This window comes from Ambystoma mexicanum, chromosome 10, assembly GCF_040938575.1.
Source record: "Ambystoma mexicanum isolate Mex_15411 chromosome 10, UKY_AmexF1_1, whole genome shotgun sequence".
Lineage (NCBI taxonomy): Eukaryota > Metazoa > Chordata > Amphibia > Caudata > Ambystomatidae > Ambystoma > Ambystoma mexicanum.
In genome coordinates this window covers 153,436,850-153,454,065 of record NC_090932.1, presented here as the reverse complement: position 1 = coordinate 153,454,065, position 17,216 = coordinate 153,436,850, and the positions used below count along the sequence as shown (strand labels likewise).

At 49.3% G+C, this 17,216-nt stretch overlaps 1 protein-coding gene across 1 annotated transcript in view; it reads left to right on the top strand.

Moving 5' to 3' along the window:
- The window catches only part of FIGLA (folliculogenesis specific bHLH transcription factor), a 510,096-nt gene that overhangs the window by 268,603 nt on the left and 224,277 nt on the right, over positions 1–17,216 (top strand). Inside the window, exon 3 of the mRNA XM_069617653.1 lies at positions 4,412–4,564. Coding sequence (XP_069473754.1) covers positions 4,412–4,564 — 153 coding nt within the window. The remainder of the gene's footprint in view (positions 1–4,411; positions 4,565–17,216) is intronic.

The window sequence follows — 17,216 nt, the reverse complement described above, 5'->3', positions numbered from 1 at the left end:
GTGCTCAGATCACACATTCCAACACAGATGACAAAATCGAGTGCGTCATAGGAGAAGGGGCATCTGTGGAATTGCAGTAACCACTAGGCATATCCTCAAGCTATTGCCAGTGGGTACAGAGAGTACTCTGTGGCATGAATGAAGGTTACACCCCAGACAGTACTCGTCACTTGCCATTCTGGAACTGGGCAATGCTGGAGGCCATGCTGTAGATGTAGTCATTGCCTAGGGGAGACTTCAGATATCAACACAGTGGGAGGGATGGGCACTTCATCTTGGAGATAGACACAGGCCATACCTCAAGTATCATACACATGGCATTGAGGCAGTTTCCTGTTTGGGGCAGGGGGATACTGCATGTGGGGTATATCTAGGGTTGATCTGTGAAAATGTTTTAGACCACTAGTGTACAGGGCATGGTCTTAGGCCCAGGCTTTGAGGAGTACCCAAAGACCACTATGGATTGGTACAACATTGAGGTGAAGATCTTTTTTAAGCCTTTGCCTAAAACAGTACTTGCCGGATATTGTCACGTGGCTGCAAGTAATGCTTGTGGCAGGTGTAACGAATCTTCGGATGTCGTCCCTTCTCCCCTAGGGGGAGACCTCTCATGGGGTCAGGATGGTGCGGCCACTGTCTAATAGTCACCCTAGGAGTGGTGAACGGGGGCTGGATCACATTTGGGGAGGGAACTCCTTATGGAACTAGGGACAACCATCCCAAGAAAACACTGTCTCCCTAGCTCACAACTTCTTTGTTTCCAAAGCTTATCCTTTCTTCACCTCTAGCAGACAGTACTAACATGTATTTATGGAAGGGGAACCATCCTTGTACCTTCAAAAAGTACCAGTAAGCAAAATAACAAAACCTGCCTATCAGCGCTCTGCAATATAAGCACTGTGAAGAAGATGGGTGGGGGGACAGGAGGATCACTCCAGAGAATCCGAGTGAACGGTCTAGTCTTTCTCAGGATCTGTTGGACAGATCTGATACAAAATAAGAGGGAAGCCGAACCATCCTCCCCGGAGGAACCGCAGGAGATGCCTTTCTGGTGGATTGAGCGAAGCAGAATGGAACACTGTGTACTGAGGAAGAAGAAAGCCTGAGGGTAGACTAAGGAGCTACACAGGCTGCTACCGAACAGAACCTCAGGCCTTCTGATGCCTTTGGGAAGTTTCGGAGAGGGAACCCACAGTCCCTGGAAGAAACGGCAACCTGCGGTACCGCCACAGCCGAAATGAAATACCCCAACGCTACTGGAGCCTCGTGGAGAAGCACAGCTGCTCGGGAGATGCCAGCATTGACGCGGACTACACAAATGGGTACATGGGCTACCCCAGAGGTGCTGGAGGTCCAGGGAAGCCAGGGAACAGATACTGATAATGGGAGAGGACGGTCTGGGCCCCTAAGATACAACAGGAGTTGGCAGGTGAGGAAGCCAAGCGATCCGAGGAGGGAACTGCAAGTCTGGCACCTGCACCCATATGAAAGCCTGAGAATTAGCAAAGGCTTCATCGTTTACAGATCTTCATAGATACAGTACCGGGTAGAAAAGGAACCCAGGTTAACCGTGGAATTAATGTAATTTAAGAAAGGCAGGGGTCCGGAGCCCTGTAGAATAAAAGGTGGGGGCTCCTCAAATACAGAAGCGCATGATCCCATTGGTAGTTTCTGGAAATGTTTGTGAATCAGACCTACCCTCCATGAGTTGGAAGAGTGGGACACAGGAAAGTAAAGAGCATTATTTTGAATCATTGTGAAAACCTGAGAAGGCTAGGGAAAGGGAGTACTTTTCCCCTGGAGTAGAGAACATTGTTTTGCATCATCGTGAAAGCCTGAGAAAGCCAGGGAAATTGAGAGATTTCCCCAGGCACAGAGTACATTGTCTGACCTCGCTTGAAGAGCCCTAGGAACCCCGGGGAAGGGAGCCACCCCCCTGCGACTGGGACATTGTGGCACTTGACGAGTGCATTTGTTTCTTTATTAGCAACCAAAGACACTGCGAATTTTGATTAAGAACTGTACCACCAACCAGAAGAAACCTCATTTGCACTTTAGTTGACGCTGTTAGTGTTAGGGTCAGAAATGGGCTTTTTTTTATTTAGAAAGGACACAACAGTTGACTAACATTTTCTTTGACATCTTGACATTCTCATTAGTTTTCTTTGAGGCAGGAAAACCCCTCTTAGCTTGAGGGACATAGGTAATTTTCCAACTTACCAATTTCTTTAAATAAAAGTATTGAACCAAAACCATGTCACCTCCGTGTCTGAGCCTTACTTCTGCACCTTTACACAGTGTAATCTCTATCACGCTTTTGTACACTAGACCGTGTTTTTAATGTACTTTATATATTGCATATCATAAACCACCCATATTGGCACCAGTGGCAACCCAATACCAGTGTTTCTGCTTCCTGGGGCATAGGATGTGCGTCAGTTGTAACACAAGCACGTTTCAGGTGAGAAGTATTCCCCCATGTCCTTCAGCTGACCAGTCTTGCAGTGAGTTCTGTGTGAGCTGACCCTGGTACCGGAGAAGGCGGTGGAGCAACACAGGAAGAGAAATACAGTGTGTTCCACAGAAGCGCTGTATGCAAGGTAGCACCCCAGGTTAAGGCAACCCAAGAGTTAACTCTGTGTGGGGGAAATTGACACCAGATCTGGACCGCCTGGCTGTGAGTGAACTGTGAAGACAGACACTGTTGAATGAGGGCCATTTGAGGGAGCTGGAGACGGTAACTGTCTGCCTAGTAAACCGTGCAAGTGAAATGCTATGACGGAAGTCAAATCTGCAAGTTCCGAAATGGCAAATCCATATCTAGGCTGGGGAGAGAAGAGCAGAACATGACAAGAATGACAACACCGAGTATGACTGAGATCCCAGATGCCAAAAAGGGAAGGCTGTGGTGAACAGCAGGGGTAGCTGGTAGATGTAGTCCTAATCTCGAGCCTGAGAGTAGAGGGGAAGTGAAACAAAATAAGTCATGTTATTGTTGTTTTCTGGTAAATGAGAGTCAAACTGCCATTCCAAGTATAGAACTATGTCCATTATGTTGCTGTAGAATTTGTTTCAAGATTACCGGTTTAAATCCAAGAAGTTCCTGTTTTATTTTTCATGATTCGGTTTGTGGTTGAAGATTTCCAACTCTGCACTAACTGGAAGGAACAAGTAATTTGTTATCTGTGCTGGTAACCATACCCTCCATTGCCAGCTCATGAACTAAGAGTAAAACCAGTAATGAAAAATACATTGTGTTTCAAGAAAATGCATGTTGTTCTACTTGAAAGCTTTATTGTTGGCTATTATGTTGATGATAAATTGTTCCAGGTGTCATCCGTGAAGTGCATTTGCCTCGCTACGTGCAGAGAGCAATGGGATATTTGCAAATAGATATTTATTTTTACATTTGTAAAGCGCCTCAGCCCACGCGCATTAAGGTGCTGTTGCGAAACCAATTACATGTGATCGTCAATGCAGGCAAGCAAATTATGTCATAAAACTTATATTCGACCTTCCTACTGGCGGGGCTGCCTGGTCGATGAAAGGCCTTTGAGTGTAGGAAAGTGAGCTAAAACATGATTCCCAAATCTCCCAAGGGGATAACCGTCCATGGAAAAGAGGATTTCTCACGTTGTTTGGCTAATTCCCAAACACTTAAGTTTCACTGTAGGCAAGTAAGCGAATCCCTTGATCTCTATGCCTAGAAAGACAGCTGCACCCCCCTCCTCCCCTGATCACTGATTTAGCCCAGGGAGACAGAACCATGTGTGGGGTTGCTGCTGGTACAATTGCTCAAAGAAAATGTGCTGGAATTTCAGGCTGTCCTGCCGTTAAGGGGGCAGGATCATGCGGATAGGTGAAGGGATCAGTCTCCTCTGATGTGGCACAGACTGCTAAAACATGACTGGTGTCTTTGTAAGGGGTTAGCAGCCTATAGCAAATGCTCAGATTGTTTGTTCGAAGTTTCAGTGGGTGAGTTCTCACGTTAGTTGGGTTAAATATCAAAGTGCTGCCAGTCGTGACTTGACATGGGTGGAGAAATACTGGCCATGGCTATGATGGTGAAAACTTTTGTTATGGTGGATTTGATGTAGAGTAAATATTATTTCAGATTTTGTTATGTCAGGGTGTGGGGAGGGGTATGTCTAAAATGCCAACACGCTAACAGATGCAGTTTCAGGGTGCCCTTCAAGCAGCATAGCAAGAGGGCGAAACAATGTGTTTCTTTTTGCATCCGAGTGAGATCTTGTGTTTGCTAGGCTGAAAAGCAAATATTTATTTGAACGTCCGGGTGATTTAGTTGAAGTGGGGAGAGTCAATGTGTTTGTGGTCATTGTGTTTTATGGTTGTTTGAGTGATCAAACTATATATTCAACTTTTAGATGTTTTCTTTTTGTTTATTTCATAGATCAAAAATATCAACAGTGGCTTTTCTAAACTGAAGACGCTAGTACCTTTGATTCCTAAAGATCGAAAACCTAGCAAAGTTGACACACTTAAGGCAGCAACTGAGTACATTCGACTTCTGAATGAGATTCTTGAGGAGACTGGAGGAATGGAGGTAGAGATGTCTCGGGAATGTCATTCGATATGTGTTGGTGTATGTACAAGTACTAATTTGTCTTCCATGATGCCAGATGCAAAGCTGTCATTCTTTAAGTTGTACTCTTGTGGGCCAAGTGCACACCTACTAAGTTAACAATTGTTAGAAAGTTAAGGGTAATTTGTGGGGTGTCGGGGAGAAAACAAACCTTGACACTAGGTTGTACTAAACAATATAAGAAAAACGGATGTGCACAATCTTGTGGAACTCTCCCATCCCCTGCACACCAAAGGTTTATTGTATAAAGAACCAATTTGTCAATTGTTTTAGTATGTACAGTAATTAAATTTTTTTGACTCCATTTATATAAAAATTAATTTTTTACTTCAGTTGTATATTTTCTCATCGGTCTCAATTTGTTCTTCACAAAACCATATTTTAATTCAAACATAATGAATTACGGATTACACATCAGTTCAAGTTCTCAAGTCACTCAATCTTAGTTTTAAGTAACCACTTCAGGTAAACAATTACACACAGAAGATTCTTGTTACTTTGTACATATGAAAAAAGTTAATAAATTGTAGGTCATCCAGTTGATACTTATGTGTTACACTCTACGCGTTTCGGTGTGAGAAAGTCCCCCTTCTTCAGGAGTTGTTTGCCCTCTTCTCTGTGCCTTTAATAAATCTACAATCTATAATTAATGTTTTAGTATTACATTCCATCTATAAAGCTAATCTTTCATGTAGTCAATCACCTGGATGTATGATTCCTTCAGTATATATTCCTTTTGCTGTAAAACAGTATCTAGTTAGCTTGTTCTATTCTGAATCCCATGTTCTTGGGTGTACAATGTCCTAAAATCAACCAAATTTAAATATGTAAAAACCTTGCGTGGAAAAGCCCACAAGCCTTTATGAAAATAACTAATCACAATATCTCTAGTTCTTAGTTTTTGGGAAGAGATTATAGTAAATCTGACGGAATGTCGAGATCTTAAATTGTTTGGAATCTTTTACTTTTGTAAGGTCTGTCCCAATAATCACTTTGTCAGTGCCCAGTAATGCTGGTCAACGATTCCAGAGCTTATATGGAAAATAGTCTGATCCCAAAAACTCGTGGGAATTCATTTGTTCTTGCACTGTTTTTATGGATAATAATAAAGCATTATTGCTATAGAATTGATCTAATGTAAGAACATCATGTCAAGGATCTTTCATGATGAACAAAAATCTTCTTCTTACCCCATATGTTATAGTTGCCACTTGCGTTGATAGTACAAATAGTACTGTGCCCAAAGTCCTGCGGGAATAGTAAATGGTGATCTGCCTGTGGATAGACAGTTTGTCTACCTTAGCGAACAATTCACCTGAGTTATGTAACTTATTGTACAAGTAACTGCCCTTTAACAGAAATATCCTACCTGTAGCAGTGTGTTAACTTCTAATCTCGCATTCGTCTCACCGCGGGACGATACAGCAAAACAAAATGGCCGCCGCATATCTAGTGGCTTCACCACGCCAGAGCGTGATGATGTCACATTGTTGTTGTGTCATTACGTTGTTATATTGTCATTATATTGTAGTTTAGAATAGTCCCGCGGGACTGAACTCATCACCTTGTTAAGAAAATGTGTTAATCACAAGGTAAACACAAATTCTAACGTTGAATTAAAATCGAAATTCCAAACATTCTTTAATTAGAAATTTCCATCCATTCAGAGCTAGGTGTAAATGGTATTGTGTGAGTGGTGCAATCTACTTATCTCCTATGTAAAATTAGATGGAGTATATGTTAGATAGGTGAAGACCGGCTGCAGTGTAAAGGGCGGTGCGTTTGTGGCGAAAAGCTGTTAGGCTTTGAAAGATTAAAAAGAAACTATGTTGGCTCCTGGCATATTAACAGCCATAACTTGCGTTATGCCTACGGGGAATTTATATTGGGGACCCCCCCAGAAATAAGCTAAATTAAGAATTTTAAATTAAATTTCATCTTTAACTGGCACTCTATCCACCTGCCACACACAGTAGGACAATATATTATTATGCCCGAATTTAGGGTTAATATTAGTGTAATCCTTTAGTAATTTGCAGTGCTTACACCGGCATATTCTTTTATTTATTCTTATGGTTGGGACCATCATAAGACGCCATAAAACACAGAAATATTTTTGACGTGTTTAAATCATTTTGTCATTCACTTCTGTTATTTATATAGATTCACAGGCTGGGCGCGCCATTGGTTATGGTGCATGTTAGCGGAGCAGCGATGCAGTGACATTCTTTCACTCGCGTTCGTTTTTATTGAAACGCATTAGAGTGCTGGCTGAAACGTCTGGGAGCATGTCCACGTAACGTAGGGGAACGTGCTGTGCACTTGCTTAAGCAATCACGTGAGCGAGTGGCCCACGTCAGCTTTACCCAAGCTTTGCAGTAGGATCACGTGGTCAGTCACAACGTATTTAAACGCACTGGCAACACAGTTATTTAGGTGCGCAACTACGGCCCCCAGTGAGTCGGAGGATTCCTGAGTGCTCCATTTCGATTGTCGGACTTCTGTCTTCATCCTTGCAGTGGCTGTCACTGTGCTAGCGTCCACTTTGGGTAAGTAACTCTAAGGACACACCAGAGCCATTGCTGGTTTTTTCAGCTGAATATACATCTTTTCAGCTGAATACTTGTTGTCTTCCTTTGAAAACCCATATATTATATGGTATATATATATCCTTGGGCCAGTGCACCTTAAAACTGCCACCCGTTCACCAACAGGTCATTGAGATGACATTTTTATTGGTTCTGTCCTGGTTTATATTGCTTCCATGACATAACTACTCATTCTCCAGCATGGGGTCTGGCATGGATTCACATGCTCATGAATATTCCCCGTCAGGCCAAGAATCCTCGGTAAAGAAAAAATCAGTATCAGTTTCGTTTCTGATCTGTCTTTCTTAATAGTAACCAATCACTGATCTCTGGGTCATACTGCCCCCAGCCAATGACTGCTCTCTACCTAAGCCCCTCCCCTGGCAGCCATCCTCAGATTTTTACCGCACATTCAAGTGTTGGGAGTCCTCGTGTTTAGCTCTCGAGCTTTTACTGCATTTTCATGTTTTTTTTTTCTCATTTTTTCGGTTAATCGAGCCTCAAGCTCCACCGTTTCTACTTCCGATAACGGGGACCCGTTTCGGAATTCTTCTACGCCCCTCGAGGGTGAAGTTTTCGTCGAGTTACGCTTCTTGGAGGATTCAAGAAGATCTGTGGCCTACCTCAACGGACATGGCCCAGGACAAGGGAAGCTCGACGCCCAGATCCAAGCTGTTCAGGAGCTGCCCAGGATGCAGATTGCAAAATGTTTTCAAGGAGGACGAGCATTCGAGATGTCTCTACTGCCTTCATGAGGACAAGACGCACGTGGAGAAGGACTGTGCGTTCTGCAAGAACCTGTCGGAAGGGACCAAGCAAGATCGTCGTTCCCGCCTTGCCGCCTGGCTGGAGAAGGGCACAGCAGGTGAGAAGGCGAAGAAAAAGTCTGAGCGGTCTTCTAAGTCCTGTGAGGGCGCCCCGGCGACGGGGGCCCAACAGAAGACCAAGCCCCGCGGGCATCGTGAGCGCCGAAAGGTCGGGCTCCTCGGCTGCCAGGCAGGGCGCGACTTCCCCGGCACGATCAACCACGAGCCAGCGCTCTGGTTCGGGAAGAGGAAGTCTGAGAACCCGGGTAAGCTTCTGGAGAGGCCCCGGTCGATCTCGAAGGGAGCCGAGGGGGAGTGAGGCGATGACGGTCCCCACCCCTCTACCCCCCAAAGCGAAGGTCCAGGACGCACCTAAGGTGGTGAGGGCCTTGATCCACCAGGCAAAGGCCTCCATCGAGGTTGTTGCAGCGGCCCTGGCGAAGCCGGCAGAGGCTATGACAGTGGAGGTGGCCTCAGGGCCCAGAGTTTCCCTGCCGCGCGGAGGGAATCCTCTTTCCAGACCATCGTTAAGACCCCCATGAAGACCCCGGCAGAAAAAGAGGGGGGGGGTGGTGGCCATTACGGACTCTGATTCAGCCATCCCGTCCGCGCAGCCATTACCCGAGCCCCAGGATAGCTTGGCGGCCATTTTGTTGGCAATCCAATCCTTATGTACTGAGATAAGGACGAGGTTACCACGGGCCCCGACGGAGGATCCAGAACCAGGCCCGTCGGGAAGCCGGGAAGCCCTCCGAACAAGCGGAGGAGAGTCCACCCCGCTCCGCCCATCGTGCCCGCGAGGCCTGTGGACCCCTCATCCCCCCTTGCCAGACCCTAGAGAGGATACGGCGACAGATACAGCGACGGAGGACGGCGGCGATGACACAACGGACATCCCGTCATCACCTTCCTCCCCGCACCCCCCCATTCTCGGGCTTCTCTGCCCAACGAAATTGGCTCTTTTCACACCATGATAGCCAGGGCATCCGAGCTCTTCCAGCTCTGCCCTGAGGAACAGAAAAAGGAAGGGCTTCTTTACCAACGACGAGAGGTCAAGAGAAAGACGGTCCTTGCGGTGCCGTTGCTCGACGACATCTGGGGCGAGGGGCTGGCTATCCTCAAGAACCCTTCCACGACACCCGCCAAGAGGGACAGGTACGAGAAGAAGTACCAGGTCCCCGATGCCGCCCCCTTGTGCCTCAGGGCCCAGCCCACACCGGACTCTGTCGTCTCGGCAGCAGCCAAGAAGAAAGCAGCGGGTGCGGCGGCTTCAACTTACACTTCCCCGCCAGACAGCGAGGGGAAGAAGTTGGACTCCATGGGACGACGTCATCTCGGCGGCGGCGACTACGATTTAAGGCGGCCAATGCCTTAACGACGATGAGGATGGCTCAAGGCGGCGGACTTTCGCCAGGACGTCCAGACCAGAGTTTTGGACATGCCGTTCGACAGCAACAACCTGTTTGGAAAGATGGTTGATGAGTCCCTCCAGGCCATCAAGACAGACACGGAAACAGCCTGAGCCCTAGGAGTCCTTCAGCAACGGCAGCCCTTTCGGAGCTCTGGAGGCAGACAGGGAGCTTCCAAGGGATCCAGCAGCGGCTCTTCTACTTACCGCCAGGCGGCCCGCTCCTCGTCCCAGGAGGCCTACAGAGGGCGCGGCAAGCAAGGAGGGTCTCGCTGCTGTCGGCAAAGAGGCCAAGGCGGCAAGGCCTCCTCCAAGCAGGACTGAACCGGCCGTTGCGTCGGGCCCCCACCGAAGCACCCCGGTGGGAGGCCGAATGACGAAGTTCGTCAGCGTGTGGGAGTCAATCTCCACCGACCGTTGGGTACTGGACACCCTGGCCCGCGGAGACACGCTGGAATTTCAAAAGAAGTGTCCTTGCATTCCTCCCATGGCCAGGAAGGAGAATCGTGTCCCTCAACTGCTGTTGGAGGTAAGGGCGATGCTCAGGAAGGGGGGCCATTGAGCTCATCCCCAAGAGGCTCCAGGGCTCCGGAGTATACTCGAGATACTTCCTCGTCTGAAAGATGACAGGCGGTTGGCGCCCCATCCTGGACCTACGTCGGTTGAACAAGTACATCAAGGCACAGAAATTCAGGATGGTCACCCTCCAGCATGTGCTGGGACAGCTGGAGGAGGGCGACTTCCTATCGTCATTGGACCTGGAGGATGATTACTTCCACATCCCCATTCTAAAAGGTCACAGAAAGTTCTCAGATTCGTAGTCTAGGGGCGTCGCTACAAATTCAGGGCCCTGCTGTTCAGATTAAAGTCGGCACCCAGGGTGTTCACCAAGTGCCTCGCACCGGTGGCGGCGCGGCTGCGCCTGTAAGGAATCCACGTCTACCCCTACCTGGACGACTGGCTAATCCGTGCAAGGTCAAGAGAACTCGCCGTCGAACACAGTGAGGACCCTCCGCCTGCTCACGGAGCTGGGATTCGCCATCAACTACCCCATATACCATCTGATCCCGTCGCAGGTGGCACTGTTTCTGGGAGCGAAGCTCAATACGGTGAAGCGATTGGCATCTCCGTTGGAAGAAAGGACGAAGGCCATTTTGGGCAAGGTGCAGCGCCTGTTAGCCACGAATGTGGCCAGAGTGAGGTCCAGCAAGTCCCTCCTCGGGATGATGTCCTCGTGCATCTACCTTGTGCCCCTTTGCAGACTTCGGATGCGTCTGCTACAAGAGTTCGACGCCCGCTGGATTCAAGCGGCGGGCTGCTTCGAAGACAGGATCCTGCTCGATGAGGAGTTCCGTCGGGCAATTCTATGGTGGGGTGCCCGTGCGCACCTCTCGGCAGGCATGGACTTTCAGGCCCCAGCGTCTCGGGAGACGGTAACGACGGATGCCTCCCTGGAGGGATGGGGGGCCCACACCGGAGATCTCCACGCAAGAGGCCTCTGGCTCCCGGAGGAGAGGTCTCTTCACATCAACATCCTGGAGCTACGAGCCGTGTTCTGGGCGCTCAAATCGTTCCTTCCGTCCCTCAAAGACAAAGTGGTGAGGATCTTCACCGACAACACCACCACGATGTTCTACATCCGGAAGCAGAGAGGCACCAGATCCCCGACCGTATCCAAGGAGGCCCAGGATCTGTGGCACTGTGCTGTCGCCCAGGGGATGTTTCTGGTTCCCTTCCACCTGGCAGGAATAAAAAACACCATCGCCGACTCACTCAGCAGGGAGCTGCGCTCGTGCCACGAGTGGGAACTATGCCAGGACCAGGTGGATCGGCTCTTTCAACGATGGGGCAAACCCCAGATCGACCTGTTCGCGACGGCGACAAACTAAAGTGCCAGAGGTTTGCCAGCAGGTTCGCCCAGCCGAGGAGCATGGGCGATGCTTTCTCGTTCCCTTGGGACGGCCTGTTCCTGTATGCGTTCCCTCGTTGCCGTTGCTGCTCCGTCTCATCGACCAGCTCAAGAGGTCCAGGTGCAGGATGATCCTCGTCGCACCGGCGTGGCCCAGACAGATCTGGTTCCCGGACCTTCTGGACTTGTCAGCGTCCCTACCTATCAAGCTGGCGACGGATGCGGATCTTCTCTCCAAAGAAGGAGGCGCCATTCTCCATCACGACCCGGTGTCGCTGAACTTGCAGGCTTGGCTCGTGCTGCACTAGAGTTTGGAGGATACGATATCACGGCTGACTGCAGAGAGGATCTTGCAAAAGCCAGGGCGTCCTCAACTCCCAAATGTTATGGACATAAGTGGAAGAGGTTCTCTGTCTGGTGCCGTGCACAGAAGATTAACCCTCTGCGGATTACGGCCCCTCAAATATTGCCGTACCTACTGTCCCTGGCCAAAGCTGGACTGGCTCACGCCTCCATCAAAATACATCTGGCTGCCATTTCCTGATACACCAGAACTACAGGATGGGCGTCCTTGTGGTCTCATCGCCTGGTGAAGGAGTTTATGAAGGGACTATTCCAATCGTTCCCGCCGGTGAAGGCCGCTGCTCCGGCGTGGGAGCTCAATGTGGTGCTGACCAGACTCATGGGGGCCCCATTCGAGCCTATGCACTCGGCGCCGTTGAAGTTCCTGTCGTGGAAGACAGCATTTCTTGTGGCCATCACCTAAGCACGACGAGTGGGAGAGATCCAGGCCCTATCTTGCAAGCCTCCATACTTGACTTTTCACGACACGAGGGTGGTGCTGAGGACGCACCCCTCCTTTATGCCCAAGGTGCAGTCGGACTTCCACCTCAACGAGTGTCAAGCTCACCAGGTGAATACTCTCCTTTCGCAACCTCCACCTCACCTGAGCCTTCTGAGGGGTTGTCCTTGGTTTCTGTGGTGGGTCTTCTCTTAGCTTTCTTGTCTTCGACAGGCGACTGCCTTTGGGATGTCTTCTTTTTCTTATCGCGTAAATAAGGCCTGGCTCCCTCGGAGGCCACCTTGACAGGGAAGGGAACACCTGTCCAAGGGGAACCCCGAGGAGCCAGACCTCCAGTGGCAGGGAAAAAGCCGAAAAGGCACAAAAAACCCTGGTAGGATGTATTTCTTCTTTGAGATGGATAGTCCAGACTGTAGATAAATTGGAGTCTTTACTAAGCAACCTCCGGTTATGTAGCGGAGAACAGTATAAGGAAGCTTGGACTTCGATAGGAGTCTGAAGAGGGGAATACTAGGATCTTGGAGGAAAGAAAGGAGATATATACAGAAACAGTTCCCACTTACCAGGAGCTCGGGCAGAACCCAGGGAGTGAAGGCACCCAAGTCGAGCTCGCGGATGCCTAAAATAAATAGCTCCGCAACCGCGAACAAGACTGGAGTGCCGCGGCGCTGTGAAATGAAAGGAAAAATAGTGCCGCGGTCAGGGAAAGAAACTAGAAACAATACCGTTGAAACAACACCAAGTAAGTGCGAAAGACAGAACGAGCGGACAGGACAGAAAGAATGTAACGAAGGAAGGCAGAAACTAGAACACAGGCGAGAAGGGTGAGAAAAGAGAAAATGAAGGGCAGACTGAACGGAGGCAGGGGAACACTCGGCAGAAAAATGAAGCAAGGATAGCCAAAGGCTAAGCGGGAAACTCTGGGAAGGACGGTCCGTAGCTCGCAGCGTTGAAGAGTCTGAAGGAATACACAGATACAAGGCGCCGGGAAAGGGGCGTGGTTGTGTCTTATAGTCCAGAGACGCCATGTTGGGTGAGGACTAGACCAACAGTATACTAGTATTCGAGACGCCATGAGCTCCACAGCTTCCATGGGCGAATCCTGACAACGAGCCCTTGGTGTTGCCAGTTTTCTTCTCGTCGCCTTTGTCTCTGGCCGAGAGGGCACTCGCTGGATGTGGCTAGAGCGCTGAAGTTCTACGTGGACCGCACGAAGAGTTTTCGGAAGATGTCACAGCTGTTTGTGAACTTTGGACCTGTGAATCAAGGGGAGGCTCTCTCGAAGGCTTCCATTTCCAGATGGCTCTCCGGCTGCATCATGCACTGTCACCGGTTGGCAAACCGACCGCTGCCCGGCCGTCCGAGAGTCCATTCGACCAGAGCGATCGCTGCTACCACGGTGTTCTTGTCTGGTTGCCCCTGCTGGACATCTGCAGGGCTGCTACGTGGAGGTCGACGCACACCTTCACGAGATTCTACTGCGTCGATCTGGACTCCAGGGAGGAGTCCAGGGTCGGCCAAGCAGTGCTGCGCAACCTGTTCGCTTAAGGTGAGCCTGGTGAGGAGGTAATGTTGAGTTGTTGTATTGTTTAATGTTGAGCCTGTTGCCACCTCCTGTGGTTGTGCATGTGTATACTGCTATGTATTCTTATATTCATGAGCATGTGAATCCATGCCAGACCCCATGCTGGAGAAGGAACAAGTTACTTACCTGTAACTGTTGTTCTCCACCATGGGTCTGGCATGGATTCACATGCGAATCCTCCCTCTTTCCCCTCTGCGGCTCTTCACTTGGTCATACTGCCACTTTACGTGCTACCAAATCTGAGGATGGCTGCCAGGGGAGGGGCTTAGGTAGAGGGCAATCATTGGCTGGGGGCAGTATGACCCAGAGATCACTGATTGGTTACTACTAAGAAAGACAGATCAGAAACGAAACCGATACTGATTTTCTTTCTTTACTGAGGATTCCCGGCCTGACTGGGAATATTCATGAGCATGTGAATTCATGCCAGACCCATGCTGGAGAACAACAGTTACAGGTAAGTAACTTGTTCCTTAGTCCTTCTCTTTTATGCTCTTGATGTTTCAGACGCGCAAGATTCAGGGTTCTTTCTTCCTGAACCACGGGCTTTGCTAATAACATTCTGTTGAGGTGCACAATTACTTCTACTTGCACCCCCTGCATCACCTATCACTGGGTAAGAGAACAACTAGTTGCCCCACTCTTACTTACAGCCTTCCTTCTTTCATTCATCTTGCCCTTTGGCACGGCTGCTAATAATACCATTTACTGTTTAAAATCTCTAGATTGGAGCTTCTAGCTGAGCCATCTATTACGCAGGATTTCTCTCCTGCACTCTGCCTACTTCATGACAGTGATTCCAGTACCACACATACAACGGATTGATTCCAGTTGTACCCAGGTTAGTCTGTAGTTCCCAAAAAAGTGCCTCTTGACTTAAAAGGACTTCACTATTTGGGCTTCACGTATGGTTGGTAATCTAGTCTATTCACAATGGATCTGTATATAGCTGTGTTTCACTTTCGCCTTGCTGAGGGACACCAACTTCTTCATGGTCGCACTCCCTGCATGATACCCTTGGTTTTACCCCAGAGATATATAAGTTTGTGGCCATAAGCAGAATAAGAGTAGATCTTTCGAAGGGATTGTGTCCTCCGACGTATTCCTCATCTTGGATATCTCCTTCCAGCTCTGCTGGCCTCGCACATTTTTTTCTCTCTAGAGGGCGCTGCACATCGACGTCCTTCGAGTCGGTGTCCCTCGACAGCCGCCGTATCGACGCCGACGTCATCCTGGCTATAAAGGCTGCGCGCAGCGCCCGTTGCTCAGTTCCGTTTTTCCGTGCGTACTCAGTGCCTCGGAATACCGTTGCTCAGTTTTGTCAGGTTAAACCTATTTAACTGGAGTTATTCGATACCGTACTCGATGGCTTCTTCGTCGGAACCGACAACTCCTCGATCCGGCTTGAAAAAATGCCGAGATTGTGGGAAAAAGATGTCGCTGACTGACCCTCACAGAGTTTCTGTGGTGTTTGGGAGCTGAACACCATTGTTCGGAGTGCGAGGACTGTATGTCCATGACAGCTAAGGCCCTGAAGGAGCGTAGGGGGAAGCTGGAGAAAGGTAAGACTTTTAAAGCTTATTCTTCGTCGACGAAGTCGAGACATTCGTCTCCTCGTCACCATTCGCGCTCCAGATCTCGGAGTGGGTCTCATCACTCCTCAAGATCGAAGCACTCGAAGAGGAGACGTCGACGATCCCCTTCTCCGTCTTCCTCTTCCTCTGTTTCGCCAAAGAGAATCCCGTGCCCCACGACACATAGTTCCCGGGCTGAATGGGAGGAATTCCGCAAAATATGATGAGCGTCTTCGAGAAAGCGGTCTCGACCCCCTCGAAGACTGCCGAGAGCGATGCTCTGGTTGAAAGACCCGAAGGTCAAAAACGCAGCGAGTCGCAGTACCCGGCGAAGGAAACCTCTCTAGCGCGTCACGAACCCTCGAGCAGGACTATGACCTCCAAACCTTCCTCGAAGGTTCCGTCGACGCCGTCGACAAAAGTTCCGTCGAGGTCGATGTCTTCGACGCCGTTGTCGAAGGGACCTTCGACACACGAGTCTGTCGACTCGACGCCAGCTTCGACACTGGTGTCGACGCCAAGAAAAGTCACGGTTACGACACACCCAGTGTCTATCCCCAGGTCCTCGACGTCGATGGCTTCGAGATTGTCGAGTAGAATCCCAATTCTGTCGAGGTCTTCGAGGCCTCCGCCTTTGTTTTCGACGCCACGCTCGAAGCCTTCGACGACATCGACGTTTTCGAGGCCGATTATGACAAGTTCGGCACCCTGTGCCTTGGAAATGGGGTTTACTCCCTTTATGAGTTCAGAACAATTGAGAACTATGTCCTCAATATTGGAAGAGGGTGAATTGTCTGAACAGGAAGACACATTTGAGTTGCAGGGACCTGTAACCCCAATTAGAGAGGAATTTTCCTCTGAAGAACGCAGGTTAAAGGATCTTCATGATTCCTTACATGAGGCAAGTGGGTTAGACACCTCCCCTGAGGTGGAGTTTGCTAGGCCAGACCCGGGGGAACATGCTGAAACCCCCTATAGAGCCTTAATGGCCAGGATCACAGAGTTTATGGGGTGGTCTGCACCTTCACAATCTTTCCAACAAGATGACCTCACGGATATTCTTGACAAAGGCCCACAGGAGGATCCTGTGGTGCCTTTTCATAAAGCTCTTCAGAGGAAGATCATGACAAACTGGGAAACCCCAGATGTCGTACCAGCAGTAAATAAAAAACTGTCTACAAAGTACAGGGTATCCTCTACAGACCCGGAGTTTTTGTCTAAACACCCATCCCCAGAAAGTCTGGTGGTACAGGCAGCATCCTCTACCGATGTCAAGACGGCTTATCCTACCGTCCCACAGGACAGGGACGATAAAAAATATGATGCTATGGCAAAGAAAGTCTTTTCGGCATGTAGCATGGCGTTAAAATCTGTTAATGCTACTTGCACCCTTGCTAGATTCAGCCATACACTTTGGGAGTGTGCTTCTACAGCGGCTGACTGCATCCCGGAGGGAGAAGAAAGGGATGCGTTCCTGAATATTATACAGGACGGTAAAGACGCTATGTGCGAATCCCTCCAGACGGGCATTGATTCGGCTGACAGTATCAGCAGAGCAATGGCGGCAAGTACAACAACCAGGAGATTCGCTTGGTTGAGAGTCTGGTTTTGCCCCAGATGTGCAAGCCAGGCTCTTCAACATGCCATTCGATGGCTCTTCTTTGTTCGGGAAAAAGGCGGATGACAGTTTAGAGAAACTGCAAACTTCAAAAGCAGCAGCAAAATCCCTAGGAGCTGCAATCCGTCAGACACCTTTTCGTCCCACAGGAACCTCTGCGAGGGGCAAGTCCTTTCGCTTCTACTCCGCATTCGGAAGAGGTAGAGGACGACCGGCTCAAAGGGGACAAAGAAGAACTACCCGAGGTGGATGAGGTAGATATTCAAAAGCCGCAGCAACAGCAGGTGCCTCTTTACCATCGGCATCTGCATCAGCCGCCCCAA